The following is a 24217-nucleotide window of genomic DNA, read 5'->3' as shown; positions in this document are numbered from 1 at the left end:
GCAAGGCAAGGGGAAGTGTTAAAGTTTTGGCAGAGGCAGGGATGAAAATAATTTACGCAGCTGGAGAGAATAATTATTTATTGGTTTGGTTTTGTTTTGAGAAGTAGGTGGTGACGTGGTTAATTGAGCAACTACAAAACGAGGAGAGGTGAGTTGAGAAGTGAGAAGTGAGGAGTGAAGAGAAAGATGATGATGATATCGATGATGGGTGGTCGATGTTATAGTTCATATGGTGGTAGTAATGGGGACAGGAAATCTATGTCTAAGTCAAAGTCAGAAGCTGATGTTGTTGTGATTGGTAGTGGCATTGGTGGACTGTGTTGTGGAGCACTGTTGGCAAGATACGAGGAAGATGTGTTGATTGTGGAAAGCCCATTCCTTTGATATCAAAGGTTACAACTTTGACTCTGGGCCTTCGTTGTTCTCTGGCCTGCAATCAAGGGGTCCTCAGGCTAATCCTCTTGCTCAGGTTTTGGATGCGCTCGGCGAGTCTCTTCCATACCTGAAGGACAATTCTTGTCGCGCATAGGCCCTACGGAGTTTTTCAAGGACCTTCAACAGTATGCAGGTCCAAATGCTGTCCTTGAATGGCGGAAACTTTTAGATGCTGTGCTTCCATTATCTACAGCTGCAATGGCTCTTCCTCCTCTCTCTATTCGTGGAGACTTGGGCGTTCTTTCCACTGCTGCAGCCAGATATGGCCCCTCTCTAATCAAATCCTTTCTTCAAATGGGACCTGGAGCTGCTCTTGGGGCCACAAAACTTCTCAGACCTTTCTCCGAAATACTTGATGATTTGCAACTCAAAGACCCTTTCATACGGAATTGGATTGACCTCCTCTCCTTCTTGCTTGCTGGGGTCAAGGCTAATGCTGTACTCTCAGCAGAGATGGTAACCAACTACTAACCATATCCACGTCATAATGACTTACTATTTGGTTGTTGAAGCGTTAGAGTACCAATTTAGTGAAACCTTTGTTACTAACATTTTTATTTTATTCAGGTTTACATGTTTGCAGAATGGTACAAACCGGGATGCTGTCTTGAGTAGGCTTCATGGAATTGCAGCTATTGTTGATGCTCTTGTGCGAGGACTAGAGAAATTTGGTGGAAGAATTTCTCTTCAAAGTCATGTGGAAAACATCGTTGTTGAAAATGACAGAGCCATTGGAGTCAAGCTGAGAAGTGGTCAAGTGAGCATATTTTGATTGATGAGAAAAGGCACAAAGATCAACTTTTTTGGATTGACATCTGTATTTTATTTCTTCAATATAATTGGATATTTATGTATTCTGCAGTTCATACGCGCTAAAAAGGCTGTTGTCAGCAATGCGTCGATGTGGGACACCTTAAAATTGCTACCTAAAGAAGTTGTTCCAAAATCCTACTCAGACAGGGTTAACACGACTACTCAGTGTGATTCATTCATGCATCTCCATTTGGGATTTGATGCCGAGGTTTGCCATTTTGGTGACTGGTTTTGTTTGTTTCTGATGTCTTTTACTTGAAGCAATTGATAAATAAAAGAGGAAGGTCCATATTACGGCACGAGTAATGTCACTCATGCTGTTGCATCTTCAAGTTTCAAGTAGCTGTAATCACCCATTGTCTAAACTACTTAAGCTCAAGTTGATAACATCTTCCAATATCTCCTTGACCAGGGTATACGCAGTGATCTGGGGATTCATCATATAGTTGTAAATGACTGGAAAAGAGGAGTAGACGCCGACCAGAATGTTGTGTTGATATCAATACCAAGTGTACTTAGTCCAAATCTGACACCACATGGGAAACACGTGCTACATGCTTATATGCCAGGAACTGAACCATTTGAGTTGTGGGAAGGACTTGATCGTAGGAGTGCTGAATACAGAAATCTCAAAGCTGAAAGATCAGAGGTAGGCATCTCTGTGTGTTGTTTGATCACTTTCAGTGAGTTATGTTTATTTGGAAAAATGGATGGATATTGTGAAAAAGAGGACAAAAATCATCAATGGCTAGTGGCTACAGCTGCAATTATTCAATCCACTTCTCTAGTTCAATTGGCTGTTTTATTGATATCATTATCAGGTAATGTGGAAAGCTGTTGAGAGAGCAATAGGCCCAGGTTTCAGCAGGGAGAAATGTGAAGTGAAGTTGGTTGGGAGTCCACTAACACGAAAGGTTTCTTCGTAGGAACAGAGGAACATATGGGCCAGCCGTGCAAGCTGGTTCAGATACCTTTCCCGGACATTCAACTCCCATTGCACAGCTTTATTGTTGCGGAGACTCCACCTTTCCTGGCATTGGAGTCCCAGCAGTTGCTGCCAGTGGTGCAATTGTAGCAAATTCATTAGTCTCAGTATCTCAACATTCCAAACTGCTCGATGCAATTGCCATATGAAACCAAGGTTTCATCTTCATGTCCCCACGTTTTCACACAGGAAAATATTGAATCTTTTGTACTTCTCGTGTACAAAACTACATCTTGGTCAATAACTTATGTGTGGATTTTCACATCTAGCATGTTTTACCTAGCTCTCTTTATTGAATTTTCACTTGTAATTATTACTATAGTCTATATATCACCTTTTTAATGCTTCACAAAAATTATACAAATTTTCTTATAATTAAATTGTTGAAAAGCACAATAAACGCAAAAGAGGAGTGCTACTAACACACTTTCTCTCTAATACACTCTTCTCAACACATTTTATTATTGATTGAAATTTATCAAAAACTACAAACTTATGAGAAAAAGTCATTAAATAAGATGTGGCATTCATAATTTTGTGATTTTCAAGAATTTTCAACTAATAGGAAAATATGTGTTCAAAAAAAGTGTAAGAATGAATTGTTAACATTTCTCTGGAGTAATAACACAAAAGATAATGAAATTTAGCTAATTATTGCTCACATCTTTGGTCTACTATAAATCTTTTACTGAAAATAAAAAATATGTTGAAGTCAAGCCCATCATGAGATGAACTTTTTAATGATAACAAATCATCAAGAAGCACATTAAGTCTTCTGAACTTAAGATAATCATGACTTGCTTAGACAACGCTGTTAAGAAGTTAATTTCCGTGACAAATGTAAAATAATATATAGGAAAAAATTGTTATCCAAATTATCAAAAAGAAAGAAAACTAATAAGTTTTTAATTGGAATTTACAGATCCAGTTTGGATATAGGAAAAAAATGTCCAAACAAATCAATTGAACCAATTTGATTGAATTAGTTCAATTCATCATATTATCCTGTTCATTTTTCTCTCAAGTTTATAAGGAAGGAAACTCTCATGCAGACATTCTAGCCAATCATGGGACAATGGATCGATCTGATTTTTTGTGGTGGCACGGTGCTCCACCTTTTGTCTCTCGTGATAGGATTGCTATCCCTTCTTATAGGTTTTGGTATAGTCCCCCCATTTTGTTCCCTGTTTTCTTTCCTTTTCTTTTAATGATCTTCAGTACGTTTCTTGCTAGTTTGCTAAGGGCCAACATAGTTAGGATGTCTTTGCTTGCTAGCAGTTTGCACTAGTTTTATTATAAAAAAAAGAAGTCTCCTCACAAGATCAACATTCAGCAACTGATTTAGCATTTCACGAGCTATTGTAAGATATATATTGAAAACACAACAATCACGATAAAAGCATGTAAGACTATGAACACATTCTAAACAAATAATAGGGCCAGCACCTAGGTCAATACAAAAACCCACCTGGTCTATACTTGAATAAAATCTCTACCTATCTAGAAATAGAATATGCCATTCCCTTACCATAGAGCATAAAAGCTAAAGCGCAGACATGATCAACTATATGTTTGAACTTATTTGTCAGAATTTATAATCAATAGTCCAAAGACAGTAAAGAAATAAGAACGTTCAAAAGAGCTTTACTTTCGACAGAGGAGAAAGCTCAGCTCCTTTTACTCAAACAGAATGACCAAGAGATTACAGCAGGCGGAAATCTGCCTTCTTTTATGTTTGATTATCAAAGCAGCTTTAATTTAATGAAATGAATTAGCTCACATGAGTTTATACTTGATACTCAATCATTGAGGTATGCTCCCTTCTTCCAAAAGCAGAGTGATGATAGATTTAATGATCTCATTATTCAGAACAGTTGCATTCTGAAAGCAAACACAAACCCAAGTATTATTCTCATGTTGAAATCAGTCATCATGTAGCTATGGCATTATTATTAAAACAGATAGCATAACGTCAAACAATGCATTCCCAGATTGGGGGAATATGTAAAATGCTAGTTATAATGAAGTACTAAAATTAGCTCAAAATTCAGGGAATTGGAGAAAACAGTAGACACTGATGAAATTCCTTGCATTTTGATTATGTGACTAGTGAATAGGGGCTTAAATTTCACATTTAGCTGAAACAATTATGAGCTTATGGTAGATTTAAAATTTTTTTATTTTACAATTCCTTGCATTTTGATTATGTGACTAGTGAATAGGGGCTTAAATTTCACATTTAGCTGAAACAATTATGAGCTTATGGTAGATTTAAAATTATTTTATTTTAGGTTTAAATATTGTTTTAGTCCTTGCAATTTAATGTTTTTTTGTTTTTCGTTCTTGCAAAATTATTATTTTTATTTTTAGTCCTTAAAACACTTTAGATAACATTTTGAATAGTGAAAAAAAGTTATCAAAAGTGTTATAAGGGCGAAAAAAAAAAACGAACATAATTTACAAGACTAAAAACAAAAAAATAATTTTACAAGGACAAAAAGAAAAAAAAAACTGAATTGTAAGGACTAAAAAGATATTTAAGCCTTTATTTTATTAGCAGATAATGCCAGGGTGTATTTACCCATGGTTTTTTTATTGTTGTTCCTTTGGCCTTTAGCCCTAATGCATATTATCACAGGATTTGTTGTACTCTAATTCACAGCGGAACTACGATTGGTTTTTCTATTGATTTGATCATGTGTTTCTGCATAGCACATGTACCTTGACAAGTGGTATCAAGAGAACTTTGTCAATTGAAAATTTAAGATGTCTATTGTTACAAAGTTTGACATTGAGATGTTTGATGCTTGCTTTAAAATCAAAACTTAAACTCCATTTTTAGGAGGGAGGAAAACGGAATTTTGGCCATTAAAATTTAATGGTAAAAAATGCTTAAGAATTTGAGACACCCACCGCAAATTATCATTAACTATGGCAATAAAGATAAAAATGGCACCTCTGGCTTTCTAATAAGCTCCTTCAGAATGGAATGGAGAGCTAATCGTAGCTCCTTGAACAAGACAGCTATTTGGGCAGGTGCAGTCAATTTCAACCATCCATCAATGATGAGCTGTCCAGTCTATCACAAAAAGGAAAGAAAATAAAATAAAAAAACCAAAAATTACATTTCAGAGAGAGCATTTTTAAACAATCTAAGCAAAATACTTATTCCCATTTAGAAAATACTTTATTTATTGCTCGAAGCATCTCTTGCTAATGTAAAGTAGTAATCTAATCTAATCTAACATATATTAAGGGAAGCTAAAATGTTGTCTTTCCGCCATTTGTTGTCAAAAAGTAGTGATCCGACACATTTTGACAATTGACATGTATAAATGAATCTGATAGTGTTTCAGTGCTTTGACAGCTGCTGATAACCCAGGTTTTTCAAACCAGAAAGCTTTTTTGGTAACAACTTGAATCTGAATATTGGTAATGTATCACATGAATGATTTGTAGAATATTTATATGCGAGATCATTGGAATCAATCCCTAAAGTTTTGGGATTGGAATCAGCTAACTAAGGAAGCAATCAACTAACGAAACAAGGAAATCTAGGAAAGAATAAAAGAATATTACAAAATCTGAATAATAGAAATCTTAAACAACAATATGTATTTGCAAGGCTGAGAGCTTTCTCTCAAGCAGCAATACAATGTTTCAAGAGAAAATGATAACTACATTTGACTAAACTATTATAAAATTATGGTTTAAATATGTTTGTGATTCTTATAAGTTTGTGGTTTTTTCAATTTTTGTCCTTGTAAGTTCTTCTGTTCATTTTTAGTCCATGTAAGCACTTTTTCAATTTTGGTCCCTGTAAGATATTTTGCTCACTTTTAGTCTTGTAAGTTCGCATTTTTCCAATTTTGGTTCCTGTTAGCATGACCTTATGGGGACTAAAAATGAAAAAATTGGAATCTTCAAGGAACTAAAATTAAAAAGGCACAAACTTACAAGGATTAAAACTCCACAAAAGAACTTACAAGAAACAAATTTGAAAAACCACAAACTTATAGGGACTAAAAATGAATAAAAAACTTGCAAAGACCAAAATTGAAAAAACTTGAACTAACAAGGACCAAAAACATATTTCAGCCTAAAATTATAAACTTAATAGTATCACTTCATTAATGCTCTCCCTCTCGTTCCATTTGATGGACATAACAAGACACAAGGATAAAATTAGAATAAAAGACATTTCAATTGTTTCTAAAACAATAAATAAATTGAAACAACATAGTTTTTGAAAGCAAAAGATATTTTGCAATAGAGGGGGTACATCATAGTATTGGGTACTCATACTTCATACACATTATAAAAATCACAACTATTTCATCTTAAAGACTTAGTCCTTTTTCCATTGAATGAAGAGCATTTGTTGGGAAAAGAGTAACATGTACCTGATGCAGGACATCGATTGACCCTCCAAACAGCAAAATAGAGTATGGAGATATGACTGAAGTATCTCGAAGAAATACTTTGTTTGTTTCAACCTGACAATTTCACCAGTAAGCAATATATCTAAAATCATAAGAATTGAATTGCGTGAGAAACAAAAGAATGGCCAATACATCAAATAATACTAGCAAAGGACCCAATGCAGCAAATATTGCAGTGTTAGATTTAGTAAAAGAATCTTGAGAGAGAATTTAGAAAACTGAATTGAGGTGAAAAAGATGATGTTTTTCAACCCATCAGAAAACAGATTACACCTCAGTTTATATAGTCAGTTACACAACTGTAACTGTCAACCAACCTGAGTTAGTTAGTGACAGCTGTCCTAACAGTTAACTAGCTAACTATAGACTAACTACTAACTGTAGTTTAGCCTTTACAGATTAGCTAAGGAAAAGAAAACTACACTACTGAGTAAGTATACTCATATGTTTAAGTGTATAATTAACTTGAGCTACATGGGCATTTCTCCAGAAATAACATTCAACATTTCTGAAGTTCAAAGTTGTTGAAAGGAAGAAAATGAGAGGGCATATGAGGAGTCTGTGTGTCTCAATCAAACAACGGAGACTGTTTTTATATATGCTAACAGTAATAAATACAATAAATATAGCAGATTCTACAAGATATGATTTAATATGCCTAAACTATACAATGGATACAAAAGATCCTAATCAGACCTTCAACAAAAGTTACCAACTCTTTTTCTCTAGGTCAATAAAAGTAGCCATGATTTTGTTATAGTAATTTAAGATTTGTAAATACTTACATATCATAAATTTACATAGATTTCAAAGCAACAAATTGGATGAACAAATATTCACAATGGGTTTCTGTAATTGTGTGTTTGTATCACAAAAATGATCCTTTATTTATAGTGAGATTGGTTTACAATATATGGAAACATAATATTCCCTAATAATGATTAGAAATCCCCAATAATCAGCTGCAGATATTTCCTAATTACAAATCATATCTTTAATAGTAATAAAGTTCCAAATTGTGTGACAGAAGAAATTACAAGCTAAACAGAATTAGCAAACTTCCATGGAAAAAGCTATTCACAGACCTTTTCAAGGAAGACAAGAAAGGGGTACTGGAATCCTTTTGAGTTATTGTTGATAGAAGAAGGGTGAATATGAACCTCTCTTCTTCCATCAAACCAGACTGTACGGCCAGAACTTGCAGAGCTAGAAGACTGCTTAAGGCTGCTGAGAACTGCTGCAACAATGCCTTGTTCACCAGCTGCTACATTGGGATATAAACCTGCACATAGTATAGCCTGCAAGAGTGCACTTAGAGATCTTGTTATGGAAAAAGTATGGAGGTGATCATTAATAAAAAAAAAGTATGGAGGTGATCAAGGTTGTCAAACTCAAGAGTTAACATAAACTAGTGGAACTTTTGTAAATTCATAAAAAATATAATACAAAAATAATATTTAATATTAAAAAATATATAATTGACATATATGCACAAAATACAATAGTAATTGCACAGTTCAACTCCATAATAAAGAAAAATAGCAAACCACAATGATGAAGTAACAAACTTTGGTAGTACATTATTACTACATAAGGTCAAACTACACCACAACATACATAAATTAAAAAAGTAACAAAAGTTTTTAAAATGAAAACATTTAAAAAATAACTAACGGCTTCAAATCTCCAATTCTCTTATTGGAGTGCGGGTTTGTTTAAGTCTAGTACTTCTCTGTTAGTTAAGATTGGACACTTGTGGATCAGATAGTTAAGCTTCTATTACCATTTTAACTAATTGACAGCTGATACTATTGTAAATGGAAGAGCAACAATGTCTTTTATTTCTCTACTTTTTTACTTTAAGTTGTACATCACATAAAAACCAAAATTTTATGATTATGTAGCACTAAACAAAGAAAATTAAAAACCAAAATTTTATGACTATGTAACACTAAACAAAGAAAATTAAAAACCAAAATTAAAGATAAAATTCAATTATCATTTCAAATGAGTTCTAATTACGCTCACACTCAAAAGAGCTACAAGTCAAGCTCAGAACAGGAACAAACAAACTTATATTTTGGACATCCATCTCCAAACATCTCCCACCATTTTGTAGGAAGCAAGCATAGTCATCCTACATGCTTTAACACCATCAATAGAAAAAAAAACCCTCTAGCGTATTGAAACTCAATAACTACATATTAATTTTATTCCTCTTCGGAGCGTCATTTACCAATCTTCCCAAACAAGTATACAACCCTTGTTTCACCTCAGCATCATTTCTAAAAATATATTCATAGTATTGTTGGAATTACACACATTGCATGGGTACTTGTTCAACACATTCCATGGGTACTTGTTCCAATAAAGAATAGTTATTAATGTACCTAGTTAGTCACATATTCATGTATCTAGGAATTCACATGCATGTACATAGGTACTAGAACTTCATTAATATTCTTGTAAAATTTACATTGTATTTACTCCCTAAGTCTATATAAATATAGATCATCTGAATGAGATAAGCACTCAAGCATTTCACAACCTCTAGTGTCTTCAATATGGTATCTAGAGCCACCTTGTTTGTTCTTTAAAGGTTTCTGCATCTGGTTAGCAGAACCTAAAGTCTCGTCTTTGTCCCTTTATCCAAACAGCAACCTCAATATCCAACACTCCAAATAGGAGGAAATTCAGTTGACAATATTGAAACTTCTGCCACGGTATCTAATCGAGGAGGACGAGGTGGTCGTGGAAACCAAGGAGGACGAGCTGGAAGAGGAGGTCGCCCTCAATGTTCTTACTGTAAGAGAATGGGCCACACACAAGACACTTGTTATTCTATTCACGGATTTCCCGAAAAATCGGTGAATATTTCAAAGTCTGAAACATCTGAGATAAAGTTTTCGAAGGCTGACTATGAAGAATATCTCTAGCTAAAAGCTGCCAAGAAATCTCTAACATCATCTACTATAAGTGGTCATAACTCCACTGCCTGCATTTCCCAATCTGGTAATAATCAAAGTCCATGGATAATTGATTCAGGTGCTTCTGATCACATTGCTGGTAATAGTTCTTTATTTTCATCCCTTTCTCCTCCTAAAATTCCTCATTTCATTACTTTAGCCGATGGTTCAAGAGTTGCAGCAACAAGAATCAGCCATGTATCACCCACTTCTTCTTTGTCTTTAAACTCTGTTTTGCTCATACCAGGTTGTCCTTTCAATATAATATCTCCTAGTCAGTTTACTCGTTCTCATAATTGTTCAGTAACATTTGATGCTAACTCCTTTGTCATACAGGAACATGGTACGGGTCGGACGATTGGCGTAGGACGTGAATCTCATGGTCTTTCCTACCTCGAGCCTAATCTTTCTTGGGTTTGCAGTGCTGCCACATCACCAAAGCTCCTTCATGAACGTTTGGGACACCCACATTTATCTAAATTAAAAATAATGGTTTCGGGTCTTGAAAAAATAAAGGACCTATTTTGTGAGTCATGTCAACTAGGAAAGCATGTCCGTTCTTCTTTTAGGCATGTTGAAAGTCGTGTTGATTCCCCTTTTTCGATTATTCACTCTGATATATGGGGTCCTAGTCGTGTTTCGTCTATGGGTTATAGATATTTCGTTACTTTCATTGATGAATTTTCTCGATGCACTTGGGTTTTCTTAATGAAAGAACGATCTGAAATTTTTTCCATGTTCACTTCTTTTGTTAATGAAATTAAAACTCAGTTTGGTAAGACAATTAAGATCCTTAGGAGTGATCATGCGAAAGAATACTTTTCTTCTTCTATTTCTTCTTTTTTGCCAGTGCAGGGCATTCTCCGTCAGTCCTCTTGTCCTCATACTCCTTAACAGAATGGCATTGCCGAAAGGAAGAATAGGCATCTTGTTGAGACTGCTCGAACAATATTACTTCATGCCAATGTACCTGTCCGACATTGGGGTGATGCGGTTTTGACAGCCTATTTTTTGATAAATCGGATGCCTTCTTCCTCTATTAAAAATAAAATACCACATTCCATTTTGTTTCCTAAAGAACCGTTGTTTCATGTTGATCCACGTATTTTTGGATGCACCTGTTTTGTTCATAACTTGTCTCCAGGTCTTGATAAGCTTGCTGCTCGAGCCATCAAATGTGTTTTCCTAGGATATTCCAGGTTACATAAAGGTTACCGATGTTACTCTCCTGTTCACAATCATTATTATATCTCTGCAGATGTAACTTTTTTTGAAGAAAAACCATACTTTGCTCCCTCCATGGTTGAGTCCAATACTCTTCAAGAAGTTTTTTCTATTCCCTATCTTGGTCCATCACCTTCTTTGCAAGAATCAGAGTCAACTGTAGATTCTACCATAGATATTCCTGACAATCTTCCACTTGAGCAGACTCAAAGATCACCCATTGTATATCGACGTCGCCCTCAAATTCCTGACTTAGAACTTGAAGGTAATGAAAGACCATCTGAATCATCTCCTACTCCAGCAGACAATCCGACCATGGACCTACTCGAAGAGAATCTTGACTTGCCCATTGCTCTTAGGAAAGGTACTCGGTCTACACGTAATCCGTATCCTATTTATAACTTCTTAAGTTATCATCGTCTTTCTTCTTCGTACCATTCTTTTGTTTCCTCTTTATCTTTTGTTTCTCTTCCTAAAAATCTTTATGAAGCACTTGATCATCCGGGATGGCAACAAGCCATGATTGATGAAATGCAGGCTTTGGAGAATAATGGTACTTAGGAGCTGGTTGCTCTTCCCCCAGGCAAGAAACCTGTTGGTTGTCGGTGGGTATATGCTATAAAAGTTGGGGCCAATGGACAGATTAATCGCCTCAAAGCTCAATTGGTAGCCAAAGGTTATACCTGGATTTATGGCCTAGATTATGGAGATACTTTCTCCCCTGTGGCTAAAATTACTTTTGTTCAACTCTTTCTTGCCATAGCTGCCATCCGTCATTGGCCATTGTATCAGTTGGATATTAAAAATGCATTCCTACATGGAGAATTAGAAGAGGAGATTTATATGGAGCAACCACCGAGATCTGTTGCTCAGAGGGAGTCTAGCTTGGTTTGCAAACTTTGGAGGTCTCTTTATGGACTCAAACAATCCCCACGAGCTTGGTTTGGAAAATTCAGCTCAGTTGTTCAGGCTTTTGGGATGAAACGAAGTGAAGCAGACCATTCAATTTTTTATTGTCATAACTCATCGAGTAGATGTGTTTACTTGGTGGTCTATGCAGATGATATAGTCATTATAGGAAATGACCAAGAAAAAATTGTTCAACTGAAGGAACATTTATTTAGTCATTTTCAAACTAAGGATTTGGGAAAACTTAAATATTTTCTTGGAATTGAAGTTGCTCAGTCAAAAGATGGGATTATCATCTCACAAAGGAAGTATGCGTTAGACATACTTAAAGAAACCAGTATGTTAGATTGTAGACCAATTGATGATCCCATGGATCCAAATCAAAAATTGCTACCCAATCAGGAGGAGCCTTATTCTAATCCTGAAAGATATCGGAAATTGGTTGCGAAGCTTATCTATCTCACTATTACAAGGCCAGATATTTCCTTTGCAGTTGGAGTGGTTAATCAATTCATGCAGTAATTCGAATTTTGAGATACATTAAAAGGACCCCAGGACAAGGACTACTCTATGAAGACAAAGGAAACACTCAAATAGTTGGATTTTGCGATGCAGATTGGGCAGGATCACCCATCGATAGGTGTTCCACTTTAGAATATTGTGTGTCTGTTGGAGGAAATCTTGTCTCATGGAAGAGTAAGAAGCAAAATGTTGTTGCAAGGTCTAGTGCAGAGGCTGAATATAGAGCTATGGCTGTAGTCACTTGTGAAGCTATGTTGTGATAATCAGGCAGCCCTACATATAGCTTCTAATCCAGTATTCCATGAAAGAACTAAACATATTGAGATTGATTGTCATTTTGTCCGGGAGAAAGTCCTTTCTAAGGAAGTTATTATTGAATTCGTTAGTTCTAATGATCAACTAGCAGACATCTTTACAAAATCTCTAAGGGGACCAAGAATTCAAAATATTTGTTTAAAGCTTGGAGCATTTGACTTATATGCTCCAGCTTGAGGGAGAGTGTTGGAATTACACACATTGCATGGGTACTTGTTCCAATAAAGAATAGTTATTAATGTACCTAGTTAGTCACATATTCATGTATCTAGAAATTCACATGCATGTACATCGGTATTAGAACTTAATTAATATTCTTGTAAATTTCACATTGTATTTACTCCCTAGGCCTATATAAATATAGATCAGCTGAGTGGGTTAAGCACTTAAGCATTTCACAACCTCTAGTCTCTTCAATAAGTATAATTGAAGATTAAGATAATATCTGGTTGCATGCAAGAGCCTATGAAGTTGGTCATCCCTCCCACCTCTCATCAATAATTTTCCAAATAGGTTTTTATCTACATATCCTATATTGGAAATTATTACACAAATAAGATAATTAAATTTCAAATGAGACAGTTTGAAAACTTAACCTTTTTCTTAATGTTATTAAAGTTGCTTCTAATATTATTTTTGCACAATCCATCTCCCATATAAGAAACTCATGGCAGGTTTTATATCAAAATCCACCAATCGAAGGACTACCATAAAAGGAGTAACAACCTTGAAACATATGGTTACATTTTCCATTTATATTCACTTTTGTGCAGATGCAAACTGTTGAAAAGGCGCCTTTCAATTGCGGTCTCCCCTAGCCTGCCTTAGTAGCGGCCTCTTCGGGGGCTGCCTTAATTGCAGCCTCTAGGGTTGTGGTTTAGTCCCACATTGCAAATAAGTGAGTGACAACCCTCACCTTATAAGCCAGTTTCATAATATTGAGTTAAACCCAAACCGTAAATTCTAAAATGATATTAGAGACTATTGTTAGGCCACCTGCATGTGCCATGCTCCAGGTTGGAAGTCCCCTTAGCCCACCTTAGTTGTGGCCTCTTAGGGGGCTGCCTTAATTGGAGCCTCGAGGGATGTGGTTTAGTCCCACATCCACTAAAGATATGACCAAAGTAGTGTACATAATTTGGGGGCAACCCTAACCTTACAAGCTGGTTTTGCAAGGTTGAGTTAGGCCTAAACCTTAGATTCTAAAACAAAACTACTTGTTTTTCATTCATTTGAGATAGACGGCAGGACATAATTAATGAGCATAGAGACAAGTTAAAGTCAAATAAGTTATGGCAAATCCAGTCATACCAACCAATAATCAATCCCTTCCAATTTTGTGAACTTCCTTAGCATGCTAATAAGCATTGTTCTAGAGTATATGTAGTTGGTAATCATTCTTTCTTTCTTTATGGTAACTTAAAGAACCTTTAGATGTTTCTCAATATCCTCAAATATCAAATAAATGAAACGGGCAACACATGGAATCCAATACAAATTCTTTTGTGTTTGCATCACAATTCACACGTTGCTTTTAAATTTGCAGCATTATCAATAACCGCCTAGACTACATTCTCCTTTCCAACAAATGTCGCATCACCCAACATCTTAAAAACTTTGTTAGTTGTTTTTGGGATGTAGTGTCCAATGAATACAGAAAAATTGGTCCCTTTAGGACTGTTCACCAAAAAGCTACAAATTGAATGCCTTTTTATATCTATACAAATTGAGAGCTATTGTCTCCATCCTCTGACTTTGTTCATCATCTTCGTCAATGCTATTCAATCTTATTTTCTTAATGGTGCCTCTTTAGCCTCAGCAATAATCTTAATCATTAGAATTTTTATTTCTTCTGGCACTGTAGCTAGATAATGCTCGAATCTAAAATTCCTCCACTGGCAATCTCTGAGCAATAGTTACCTTTAACGTTCCTACCATTGACCAGGGTATATGCAGTGATCTGGGGATTCATCATATAGCTGTAAATGAATGGAAAAGAGGAGTTGATGCCGACCAGAATGTTGTGTTGATATCAATACCTAGTGTACTTAGTCCTAATCTGGCACCTCATTGGAAACACGTGTTACATGCTCATATGCCAGGAACTGAACTATTTGAGTTGTGGGAAGGACTTGATTGTAGGAGTGCTGAATACAGAAATCTCAAAGCTGAAATGTGAAGTGAAGTTGGTTGGGAGTCCACTAACACGTGAAAGGTTTCTTCGGAGGAACAGAGGAACATATGGGATAATTTTCAAGGCATGCTACAAAACAATGTTCAAAATTCAGGTTTAAATTGTGTTGATTTTGAAGGGTAAAAATTGGAATATCCTTGAAATCTTTCGGAAAATAATCTCTTTGATATAATTACATTGATTGAATATAGAGATTTTAAAATAATCAAAATTCAAAAGGAAAAACTTCACCTAATGTTATACTTAAAGATTGACTATCAAAGGCAACAGAATGAAATTTATGGCATACTCCCTAGGCACACTACAAAGTGTCGTGACAACATGAATTAAACATGACATAGAGAACATAAACAAGTTCCTAAACTCAGAGAATCATGGTTTAGAACGTAGACAATGACCTATGTGAATTAAAGAAAGTCAAAGCGAATGTAAAGAATGTTGATAGTTTAAATCTTAAGAAAGAAAGAAACAAGCATGACCTAAAAGTTGTAATCAAGTTAATATGTGAACTTTACCTTAAGAATCGATGAATGATGTGCATATATATTAAATGGTTGTGACACATCAGAAAGCCAACTGTCAAGACTCCCTATCTTTTTTGCATTCTTCTGATGCGATCCAGATTATGTATCAGGAAAAAAATTACAAACAGGTCACTCACATATAATCTTAACAAAAAATTCAACATTTAACATGGACAACATACACAGACATGCAAAGTTCAACATTTAACATGGACAAAAAATTCAACATTTAACATTATTAATTACTTGTCCTACATCACAAACATTGCTTTAAACTCAAGAATAACAAAAGTAGCACACCTGATAATCTTTCGGAAGAGTGATGAGACCAATGTCTGCTAGCAAAGTTCCAAACTGTACCCTCATCTCCCTGACATATCAAATACACTTACTACTGAAAAGGGTTGATGCAAGATATAATTCATAAACAAGAGATTGAATTAACAAGACTTCTGGTATTTGGTTAACATAAATTAGTATTATGCATTGGAACTTGGAAGATCCAAATAAGCTAGACATCAAAATACCATAAATATATACTTCTAGCAATTTCTTTGAAGATACCGTGATATAATTGATGGAGACATTTGTTTTAGTACTTTCATCCAGTTTTTAATACTTTAATAGACACATATTGAAGATGAATCTAAAGCCATCAAAGAAAAAGATGTCTTTTAACCAAAAAAATGATAAACCACAAGAAGTAAAAAATATAAGGACAAATAATTAATACTACACATATAAATGCGAAAAAGATAAATAATTTCCAGAATTAAAGAGATATTCATAATTAAGAATAAAAAGTCACAGTCTAAATACACAATCATCATGAAAAAAGAAATTGATGGAATTAATAAAAAAACACAAAGCAGAGAGGGCATATGAGTGTGAAAATGTTACACTGGTAACAGAAATGAAGAAAACAATGATTCTATTTAGAAGGAATCAAGGATTCAAGCCTGAGCCCAGTGCAGGAACAACCTGAACCAGAAGTATGCAATAGTATGAGCAGACCAGAGCAATTTGAAAGGATCTGCTTCTCTACTAAACCTTATTACCTCCTCTCTCCCCAAAAGACCCCTAACTTACTGATTTAGTTATTTACTAGGTAAATAGAAATCTCTCTAACTGCAATCTAATTGGTACAACTAACTGTAAGCCAACAATTTTTAACTAGCTCTCATTCACCAACTAGGGCAACCAAAGCCAGAAAGGTTAGCAAACAAGTCTGTCGGAAAAGCCACCTAAATTGTGATCACCCCTAGATAGAGAGGGTGTGTTGAAAGTCCCACATGACAGGTAACCGTGGGTAAAAAGGGACATGTTGAAGTCCCACATCGACCAAAGATAGTGCCAAGATAAACTATATAAGTGAGGAGCAATCCTTACCTTACAAGCCGATTTTGTAAGGTTGAGTTAGGCTCATAACTCATTTTCGGGCAAAGCCCAAAAACCAAATTACGAAAAAAGGAACCTAAAAGAGCCTGTGAACAGATCTGAACAAGCAGTATGATCAATGGACTCCGAAAAGGCAGTTTGAGTCTCATGTTTTGGTTAAAACTACCACAAAAAGCCGAGCGCAGGGGTGCATGAAGAAGGCTTTGCCCAAGGTATGCAGAGGGATGGCTGATCAGGACACCCACCAACTATATTCAAATAAGTCAACCTTGATGAGTGGCTAAACAGAAAATAGGCATGAAGATATCGAGCTCCAGTACCAACTTGAAACTATTTTATTGTTGTTGCTTGAGGAAAAGCTCTCATCCAAAACAAAAAATACAGAAACATCATTGTGGGATAAGGTTTTGTTGTTGTACACAGAAACATAAAACACCTGAATGATAGATATAAGTTACAGTTATCTCCTTTTCAATCTAAGAAAAACTAGGGAAACAAGGAATAAACAAGTAATAATTGTAATATCAGTTGCAATCAACATTGAGATAAAAAGAACCAGATGAAAGAATACACCAAGGTAGATCAACTGCCCTTTTAAAAGGAAAAAAAGGGATAAGTTATAAGATGCAGACAAAAAGAACCTTATCATAAACATTACAGAGCAGCTCAAAAAAAATGAATTGCAGAATTTCTGTGCAGCTTTAGCTCCTTTCTGCAGATTAAAAATTATAAAACAATTAAACCTGTGTTCTGAAAAAACACCATAGTATAAAATAAAAAATGTGACACTTTCTATGGATAAATGTATATAGTATATATTAATACAGCTTACAGTTAAGCATATCCACCACTAAAGCCTTTTTCATAATCCTGATAAGCAATAGTATTTGTTCCAAGTGTGTCCTTAACAGTAATATAGTAGGTGTCTCAACCAAGCTATGAAGGTAAAATGATATAAAAAAGTTGAGGGGATGCATAAAAAAAATTGCAAATACATACTGACCTCAGTCAAAATCCTCTCCCATCTTTTATAAGCTGTCATCATCAGTAAGTGATCAGATTGCCGATCAATATCATTTGTGTTGCCAGGCCCATCTAGCTTATCATTCAGCAATGTCAACTTTGCTCTTTCAACATTTTGCCTCTGGCAATAGACAGAACTTTTTATTTAAAATCTAATATGAAGAAGTAAAGCTGTGGAAAATTTTTATCAAAGCGCAGTAGAAAACCTCATCCTTAGGATATACAAATGGAGACTTGTAACTCAGAAATGCAGCAACTGAAAGAATTGGAGACAAACAACCAAACATTGCACCATACAGCATCATCTGCAATTATAGAAACAACACCATTTGTGGATTGCTCAGCATGTCTTATATCGCATATTTGTCTCAACATCAATGAAGAGCAGAGCAGGGTGGAAATGGACATAGCAAGCACCACATTTTCAGTAAATTTAATACATGGTATTATCATTTACCAGAAACAATGACAATTAAGGAGAAGATCATCTTATTTTGGCAGAAACATCTTACATACAAGAAAAAAAAATTACCAAGAAAAATGTCATAAAAAACTTGTAAATGACATTACCCCTTGAAAATCATTTTAAAAATTTGATGATTGCAAAAGTCAGAATATAAACTGCAGAAGATAATTTAACAGCAGATCAAAATACATTAAGGTTATCCAAATTAATCATCAGGTAGTGAATACTTGAAAACTTAACAGGATTAGTTAAAAGGGGGAACAGGGGAAATAACTTTTCCTTCCTAGATAGCTCTTACCAAAGCTTTACAGTAAAGAAGAAAAAATTGATGATTGTTTATTCTTTCATGCGTTGGAAACCATTTCTATTCCCAGTGAATTAATGTCTAGGATAGCTAAAAAGGCAGATTCACATATAGTAGCTTGTCATTAATCTAGGGAGTTATATTTTCTAATTATTGCTCTTAAACGTAATTCAATCTGGGGTGGATGGAGGAGGCACTGTTTTTGGTATGGACTTGGATGAAACACTTAGAGAAGGATTTCAACACTCATTATAATCAGTGGTCTTCAAATCTTACACACGGTTTTAGATGTAGTTGACATTAGGAGTGCAGGGCAAATATTTGTAATAGGTTCTGCTATGAGCCCCATTCTGGGGTGGACCAAACAGTTGGCTGAATTCAAATACAGCAGATTTGTAATCTCAATCCTGTACCTTTTAGTACCTCTGGTACTCATTTAATATACATATATATTTATTTTGGCTAACCAAAAAAAAAAAAACGTAATTCAATCTGGATGATTATAAAAAAAGATGCTCCTGAATGCTTCTTAACCCAAGCATTTCACCAAAATCCAGTCTTCAACTAGGTATCAGAGAGGGTATAAATCTTGCTTTGCTTGTCTTCTTTTCAGGTCAAATTTCCAGTCATGTCTGCTGACATCCGTTACCATCCGCCGCTGCACTATTTGTCAGTGTGCACTGTTCATCCGCATATTGTTCACTCATGATTACTTTTCATGATACTGGTTGTCGTGTCTCCTCTATTTTTCTGCTCATGTACTACAGCTGCAAGAGACTTCTGTAATTCTTTTTTCCATTATATTCACTTAGAGTCAGTTTTAACCGAGACAGGAGAGAGCTGTTTGATGTAGGCAGTTTTAGTTTTTTTTATCAATCAAGGAGGTAGTTCTAACTATATATTGAAGTTGATGTCAGTTCAGAGATAACTTCTGTCAATAGCAGAATAATAATTCAGATAACTCCCTGTTTTTCTATACCTTTCTCATTCTTTCTCTTATTTTCTTGGAATCTTTATCATCTTAAAATGAGGAAAGATTAGACAAGCACCGTATAAAAATTAATAAATTCTTAAAGATATAGCAGCATTGAAAAACAAACATTAAATTTAAACCTTTGAAGATAAGAGGAAAGAAAAATTTGGTGAGCACCTTCCCAATTAACACATCCACAGGAAGTTTTGCCAGATGATGCCCAAGTGGTGTCAACTCCTCATCCCCTTCAAGAGCACCAACCTAAAACATTTTGGTTTCAATGGAAGCAAACGTATACAAAGATAAGAAAACATGTTGATCTATCATATTATATAGTACTACAAACAGGTTATGATTACGTAAGAGTATTTCCATAAACGTGATGATAGGTCTGGGGACATTTGCTTCTGGAGAAAGAAAAAGAAATAAGGATCTCTATACAATAAAGTTCTTCAATTTATCTAATAAACAGAAAAGGAAACCAGAAACAAGCCAAATGAACAATCATCTTCCAAAGTAAATAAGGGGCCTGAAAAATCTGCCATTCCTCGATGGATAAGAACAGCATTAGCACTTATACTGAATTCTGGACAAAGAAATATGATATTCTGCCATTAATGAGACAGCAACCTTGCTGCCCGTGTTGGTTTAAAATAGCCTATGTACAAATTATCATGCAGCAGAATTTATAAACGTGGGTTTTCAAAATCAAATTTTTAGCACATTTATTAGCACATACATTGAAATCAGTGACATAGTAAGAAAAGACTATAAAGTACCTCATACAGTAAAGATATTGCCGAATCCATTGCTTCAACCTTGGGAGGTTCTAATGCCTGATAATGGAAATATATTGAAGAAAACTGTCCAGATAATCTGATCAGAGATCATATTTTTAGTCTTAAAATATAATTGTTTACCTCTGACAAAAATGGCTTGATATATCCAAGAGACAGTAACTTAATCTGCAAACACAATTCAACTAATGGCATCCGAAGCATCTCCGGAACCTTGATAAGCAGAATGTAATAAAAACATAGGAAAAGAAAGTATATTAGAAGGATGGCAAAACAAAACATAAGATAACATTTTCTTCTGCATTTTATTTTAAATCTTAAAAAACAGAAACAAAATAAAAATAAAAAAACATTTTTCTAATTATTAGGGGGGAAATATGAATTGACAATTAAGACAAAAAATAAACCAAACAACACCTTAGGGTGCATTTGGTTTATTATTGCTTTCATTCACAGCTCATATGTTTTAATTAATAATTACAAAAAAAAGCTACCTTAGTTTCATTTTATTTAACATTTTAAAGGATTTACAATGCAAAATATGAAAACAGATACATACTTTGAAAAGGGTAGATACTTTCATGACAGAAAGCAAACCAAATGCACCCTTAGGTACCCATATAACTTTTAAGCATTTCATTTCAAATTATATACCTGATATGGGCGCATGAGCTTTTCAAATCTATGACGAGTGTACAAGGAAAAACAAATTCCAGGTTTTACACGTCCAGCTCTACCACGACGTTGCGTTGCATTTGCTCGAGAAATCCAATCTTCAACCATGCTAGACAATTTCTAGTATCAACCATAAAGACAAACAAACCAGATCTATGAATAAATATATTTTATGCAATTGTCTCATTGAAAATAAGAAACAAACCATACCTTCTGAGGATTGTAGCGATTCTCTTTATGCTTTCCACAATCAATTACATATATCACATCATCTATTGTTATGCTTGTCTCTGCTATATTTGTCGCTATAACGACCTAAGACAAGAACAAAACACATTTTAAAGATATTAGAATAAACAAAAAAACATCATAATTTTTTTTGCAACAGATCAAGTGTCAATTAAAAAAGGCCTAAAATAACCTTTCCATTGGCAAAACTATGTTTGCAGGGTTTCGGATGGCTTAATCCTGTAATATACTCACTTTTTTGTCTTGGTCCTTAAAAATGTTTTGAAATGGTCCGGAATATGATATTTTTTTGTTTTGGTCTTTGATGTTTGTTTGCTTCTATTAAGTGTCGACATGGTGTTTGACAATGAAATTGAATTGGCTGAGTTTTCTAAGAGATGTCGAAGATAAGTCAATACAGTAACAGGGATCGGATGTTTGGGAGTGGATTGGAGACCCAGCAGGCCAATACTCAACACACAATGCATATAATATGATAGGGGAGGAATCAGCAGCCGGAAGTCAGGAGGAGTGCTTCGAGAAATTATGGAGAATAAATATTCCAACCAGAATTGCCGTATTTGCGTGGAGGCTAATAAGAGACAGATTGCCGACAAGACAAATTTTGCAGAGGAGACAAGTGCAGCTCACAGAAATGTTATGTCTTTTCTGTAAAATTAAAGAGGAGGGTGCATCCCATTTATTCTTTCACTGCAGTAAAATCCAACCCATTTGGTGGAAAACTATGTCATGGCTGCACATAAAGGTGCTTTTCCCCTAAGCCCAAAACATCATTTCCTTCAACATATAGGTGTTCAAGCTGATGGAGTAAGGATCAAGAGATGGCAATACTGGTGGTTAGCCTTAACATGGTCTATTTGGAAGCTTAGAAACAATATAGTGTTCTCTAATGCAATTTTCAATGCTAATAAACTGTTTGAAGATGCAACATTCCTACTTTGGACTTGGCTTAGGAGTTTTGAGAAAGATTTCACAATCCACTTTAACCAATGGTCAAGTAGCATTAGACAAGGTTTTATGTATCAGCAGAGGACAGCATAGTTAGGAGACTAATACATGTAAATTTTAAAGGTCAAGTGTATCCATAGAATGGTTCCCTCTCAGAGTGTGAATGTCTGATTGTGGAACCATTTGTATGGCACCTTTTCTGTAATATAAGTACCTCTGGTACTCCATTCTATATATATAATATTTTTTCAAAGTAAGGTTTAATACTGAGAGATGAGAGAGGGTGAGAGAAACACAGAGACAGGGCGAGAAAGGAACACAGAGATAGGGCGAGAGATGAGAACGGGAGAGAGTCTGAGAGAGAGAGAGGTCGTTCAAGACTTAGGAACCAGTAGTGGAGGGAGAGACATCTTGATGGGGACAGATACCGTCAGGTTGAGAGAGGAAGTGGGAGAAGGATTTCCAGGCTTTCTGCAGGAGATAATCAGCGAGATGACCAACGACGAAATGACACTTAACTTCAGGAGGGCCAATGGACCCAAGTCCGTGGCAGGAGGAAGGCTCGAGCAAAGGCAGGAAAAGGTATAGGAGGGGGTCAACACAGACAGAATGTCTCTAAATATGATCACAGTAGAGGAAGCTTCAGTCTAGCAACATGGAGGAGCCGACCAGATGTATCTTCTTTTTATTTTGCTCACTTTCCGAATCACATCTGCGAGAAAGACCTGTGGAAGATTTTCCAGGAATGGGGGAAGGTGTGGGAGATTTTCATATCTAAAACAAGGAACAAACAGGGCTATCGTTACGGCTTCGTTCGCTTCAAAGGGGTAGAAGATGAGGATAGTTTAGAGAGACGACTCGATAATAATATTTTCATAGAAGGAATGAAGTTGTTCGTCAACAAGCCGAAATTTCAAAGAGGAGGTATCAAGGAAGTCAGGACTCCTGCTGGAATAGTTAATCGAGCAGGATTGAAACGCAGGGAGTATGAAACTAGAAGGCAAGACCCCATCCCACACCCCAAGCTCAAATCGTACGCGGAAGTTTTGAAGGATAACCATAAGGAGGAGGTCAAGACTACACATGAACCTATGTTCGGGACGGAGGACGCAGTAGTTAAGATCGATCCCATAGTCATTCACACAAACAAACAGAATACAGGGTGGTTGGAGAATATATGGGTGGGGCGTATGAAAAACAAAGCCATGTTTGAAAAGGTAGCGGAGGAGGTTCAGGGGGTGTTCGATATGGAGATGAAGATCACTTATTGGGGTGATGACTTAGTTCTGTTACACGGTTTGGATGAAGATGGAGCTCGTCAGCTTAATGGCCGAGAACTACAAAATGGACGAACCCCTTTTATCTCTATCCAGAGATGGTCGCCAGAGATGAATCCCTCTCATCGTCTAGCATGGATATACATCTGGGGCCTCCCTCTAACGGCATGGGACGAGGAGAACATGGCGAAACTGGTATCGGGCTTTGGAGAGCTCATCGAGCTTGATGAAGAGACGGAGGAGCGATCGAGGATGGATGTGACACGCGTCCTAGTTCGCACGAAGGAGAAGCCAAACATAGCCCGTTCGTTGATAGTCATCGTGGATGGAACGATGCATCAGTTGGAGATGAGAGAGGAGATGGGCTTCGGGTGGGGAAGACGGAAGCGCTTGATGGTATCGGAATCCTTCCCACCATCGCCGTTCACCACGGCTCTGGCGGAATCCGATGACGAGCTCACCAACCGCATCTCCGATGGCAGATCTTCTGTCGGATTCTCCGACGACTCTCCCTGCCTCAGGTCCAGCCCCCTCCACAGTCGGCGGCGACAGTGGGCCCGGACTCTCAACCTTTGGAGCGCAAAAACCGAAGTCTTGACAGATGTCGACATCGAGCCGGGTCGTCCCTGCGCCTATCAGTCTGAAGCTGCAGGAACGACAGACGAAGGGCCGGCAAAAGAGGATCACAACGGTCCTCTCATCCCTAACTTGCATGCATATGGAAAGGTTGACCATAGGGATGTCTGTCCTACCCAACCCCACGACAGAGAAGACGATA

At 36.1% G+C, this 24217-nt stretch overlaps 1 protein-coding gene and 1 pseudogene across 3 annotated transcripts in view; one reads left to right on the top strand and one right to left on the bottom strand.

The window, feature by feature from the left end:
- Window positions 1-3435, top strand: LOC100788928 (prolycopene isomerase, chloroplastic-like; annotated as a pseudogene).
- A 355-nt stretch (window positions 3436-3790) lies between these two features.
- Window positions 3791-24217, bottom strand: part of LOC100788401 (DExH-box ATP-dependent RNA helicase DExH7, chloroplastic) — a 61285-nt gene continuing 40858 nt past the window's right edge. For 2 of the 3 annotated variants that reach the window (XM_006600196.2, XM_006600198.2), the window contains exons 21-34: window positions 21176-21280; window positions 20945-21085; window positions 20414-20503; window positions 20273-20329; window positions 19671-19754; window positions 17957-18055; window positions 17731-17871; window positions 17369-17439; window positions 15630-15699; window positions 15321-15413; window positions 7761-7973; window positions 6637-6729; window positions 5190-5312; window positions 3791-4114 (exon numbers count right to left, since the gene is read on the bottom strand). In XM_006600196.2, coding sequence (XP_006600259.1) covers window positions 4037-4114; window positions 5190-5312; window positions 6637-6729; window positions 7761-7973; window positions 15321-15413; window positions 15630-15699; window positions 17369-17439; window positions 17731-17871; window positions 17957-18055; window positions 19671-19754; window positions 20273-20329; window positions 20414-20503; window positions 20945-21085; window positions 21176-21280 — 1458 coding nt within the window. In that variant the 3' untranslated portion in view covers window positions 3791-4036. The remainder of the gene's footprint in view (window positions 4115-5189; window positions 5313-6636; window positions 6730-7760; window positions 7974-15320; window positions 15414-15629; window positions 15700-17368; window positions 17440-17730; window positions 17872-17956; window positions 18056-19670; window positions 19755-20272; window positions 20330-20413; window positions 20504-20944; window positions 21086-21175; window positions 21281-24217) is intronic. The other variant, XM_006600197.2, reaches the window with a different exon arrangement.

This window comes from Glycine max, chromosome 17 (genome assembly GCF_000004515.6).
Source record: "Glycine max cultivar Williams 82 chromosome 17, Glycine_max_v4.0, whole genome shotgun sequence".
NCBI lineage: Eukaryota > Viridiplantae > Streptophyta > Magnoliopsida > Fabales > Fabaceae > Glycine > Glycine max.
The sequence above is the reverse complement of the archived record's forward strand: the minus strand, read 5'-3'. Positions and strand labels throughout refer to the sequence as shown.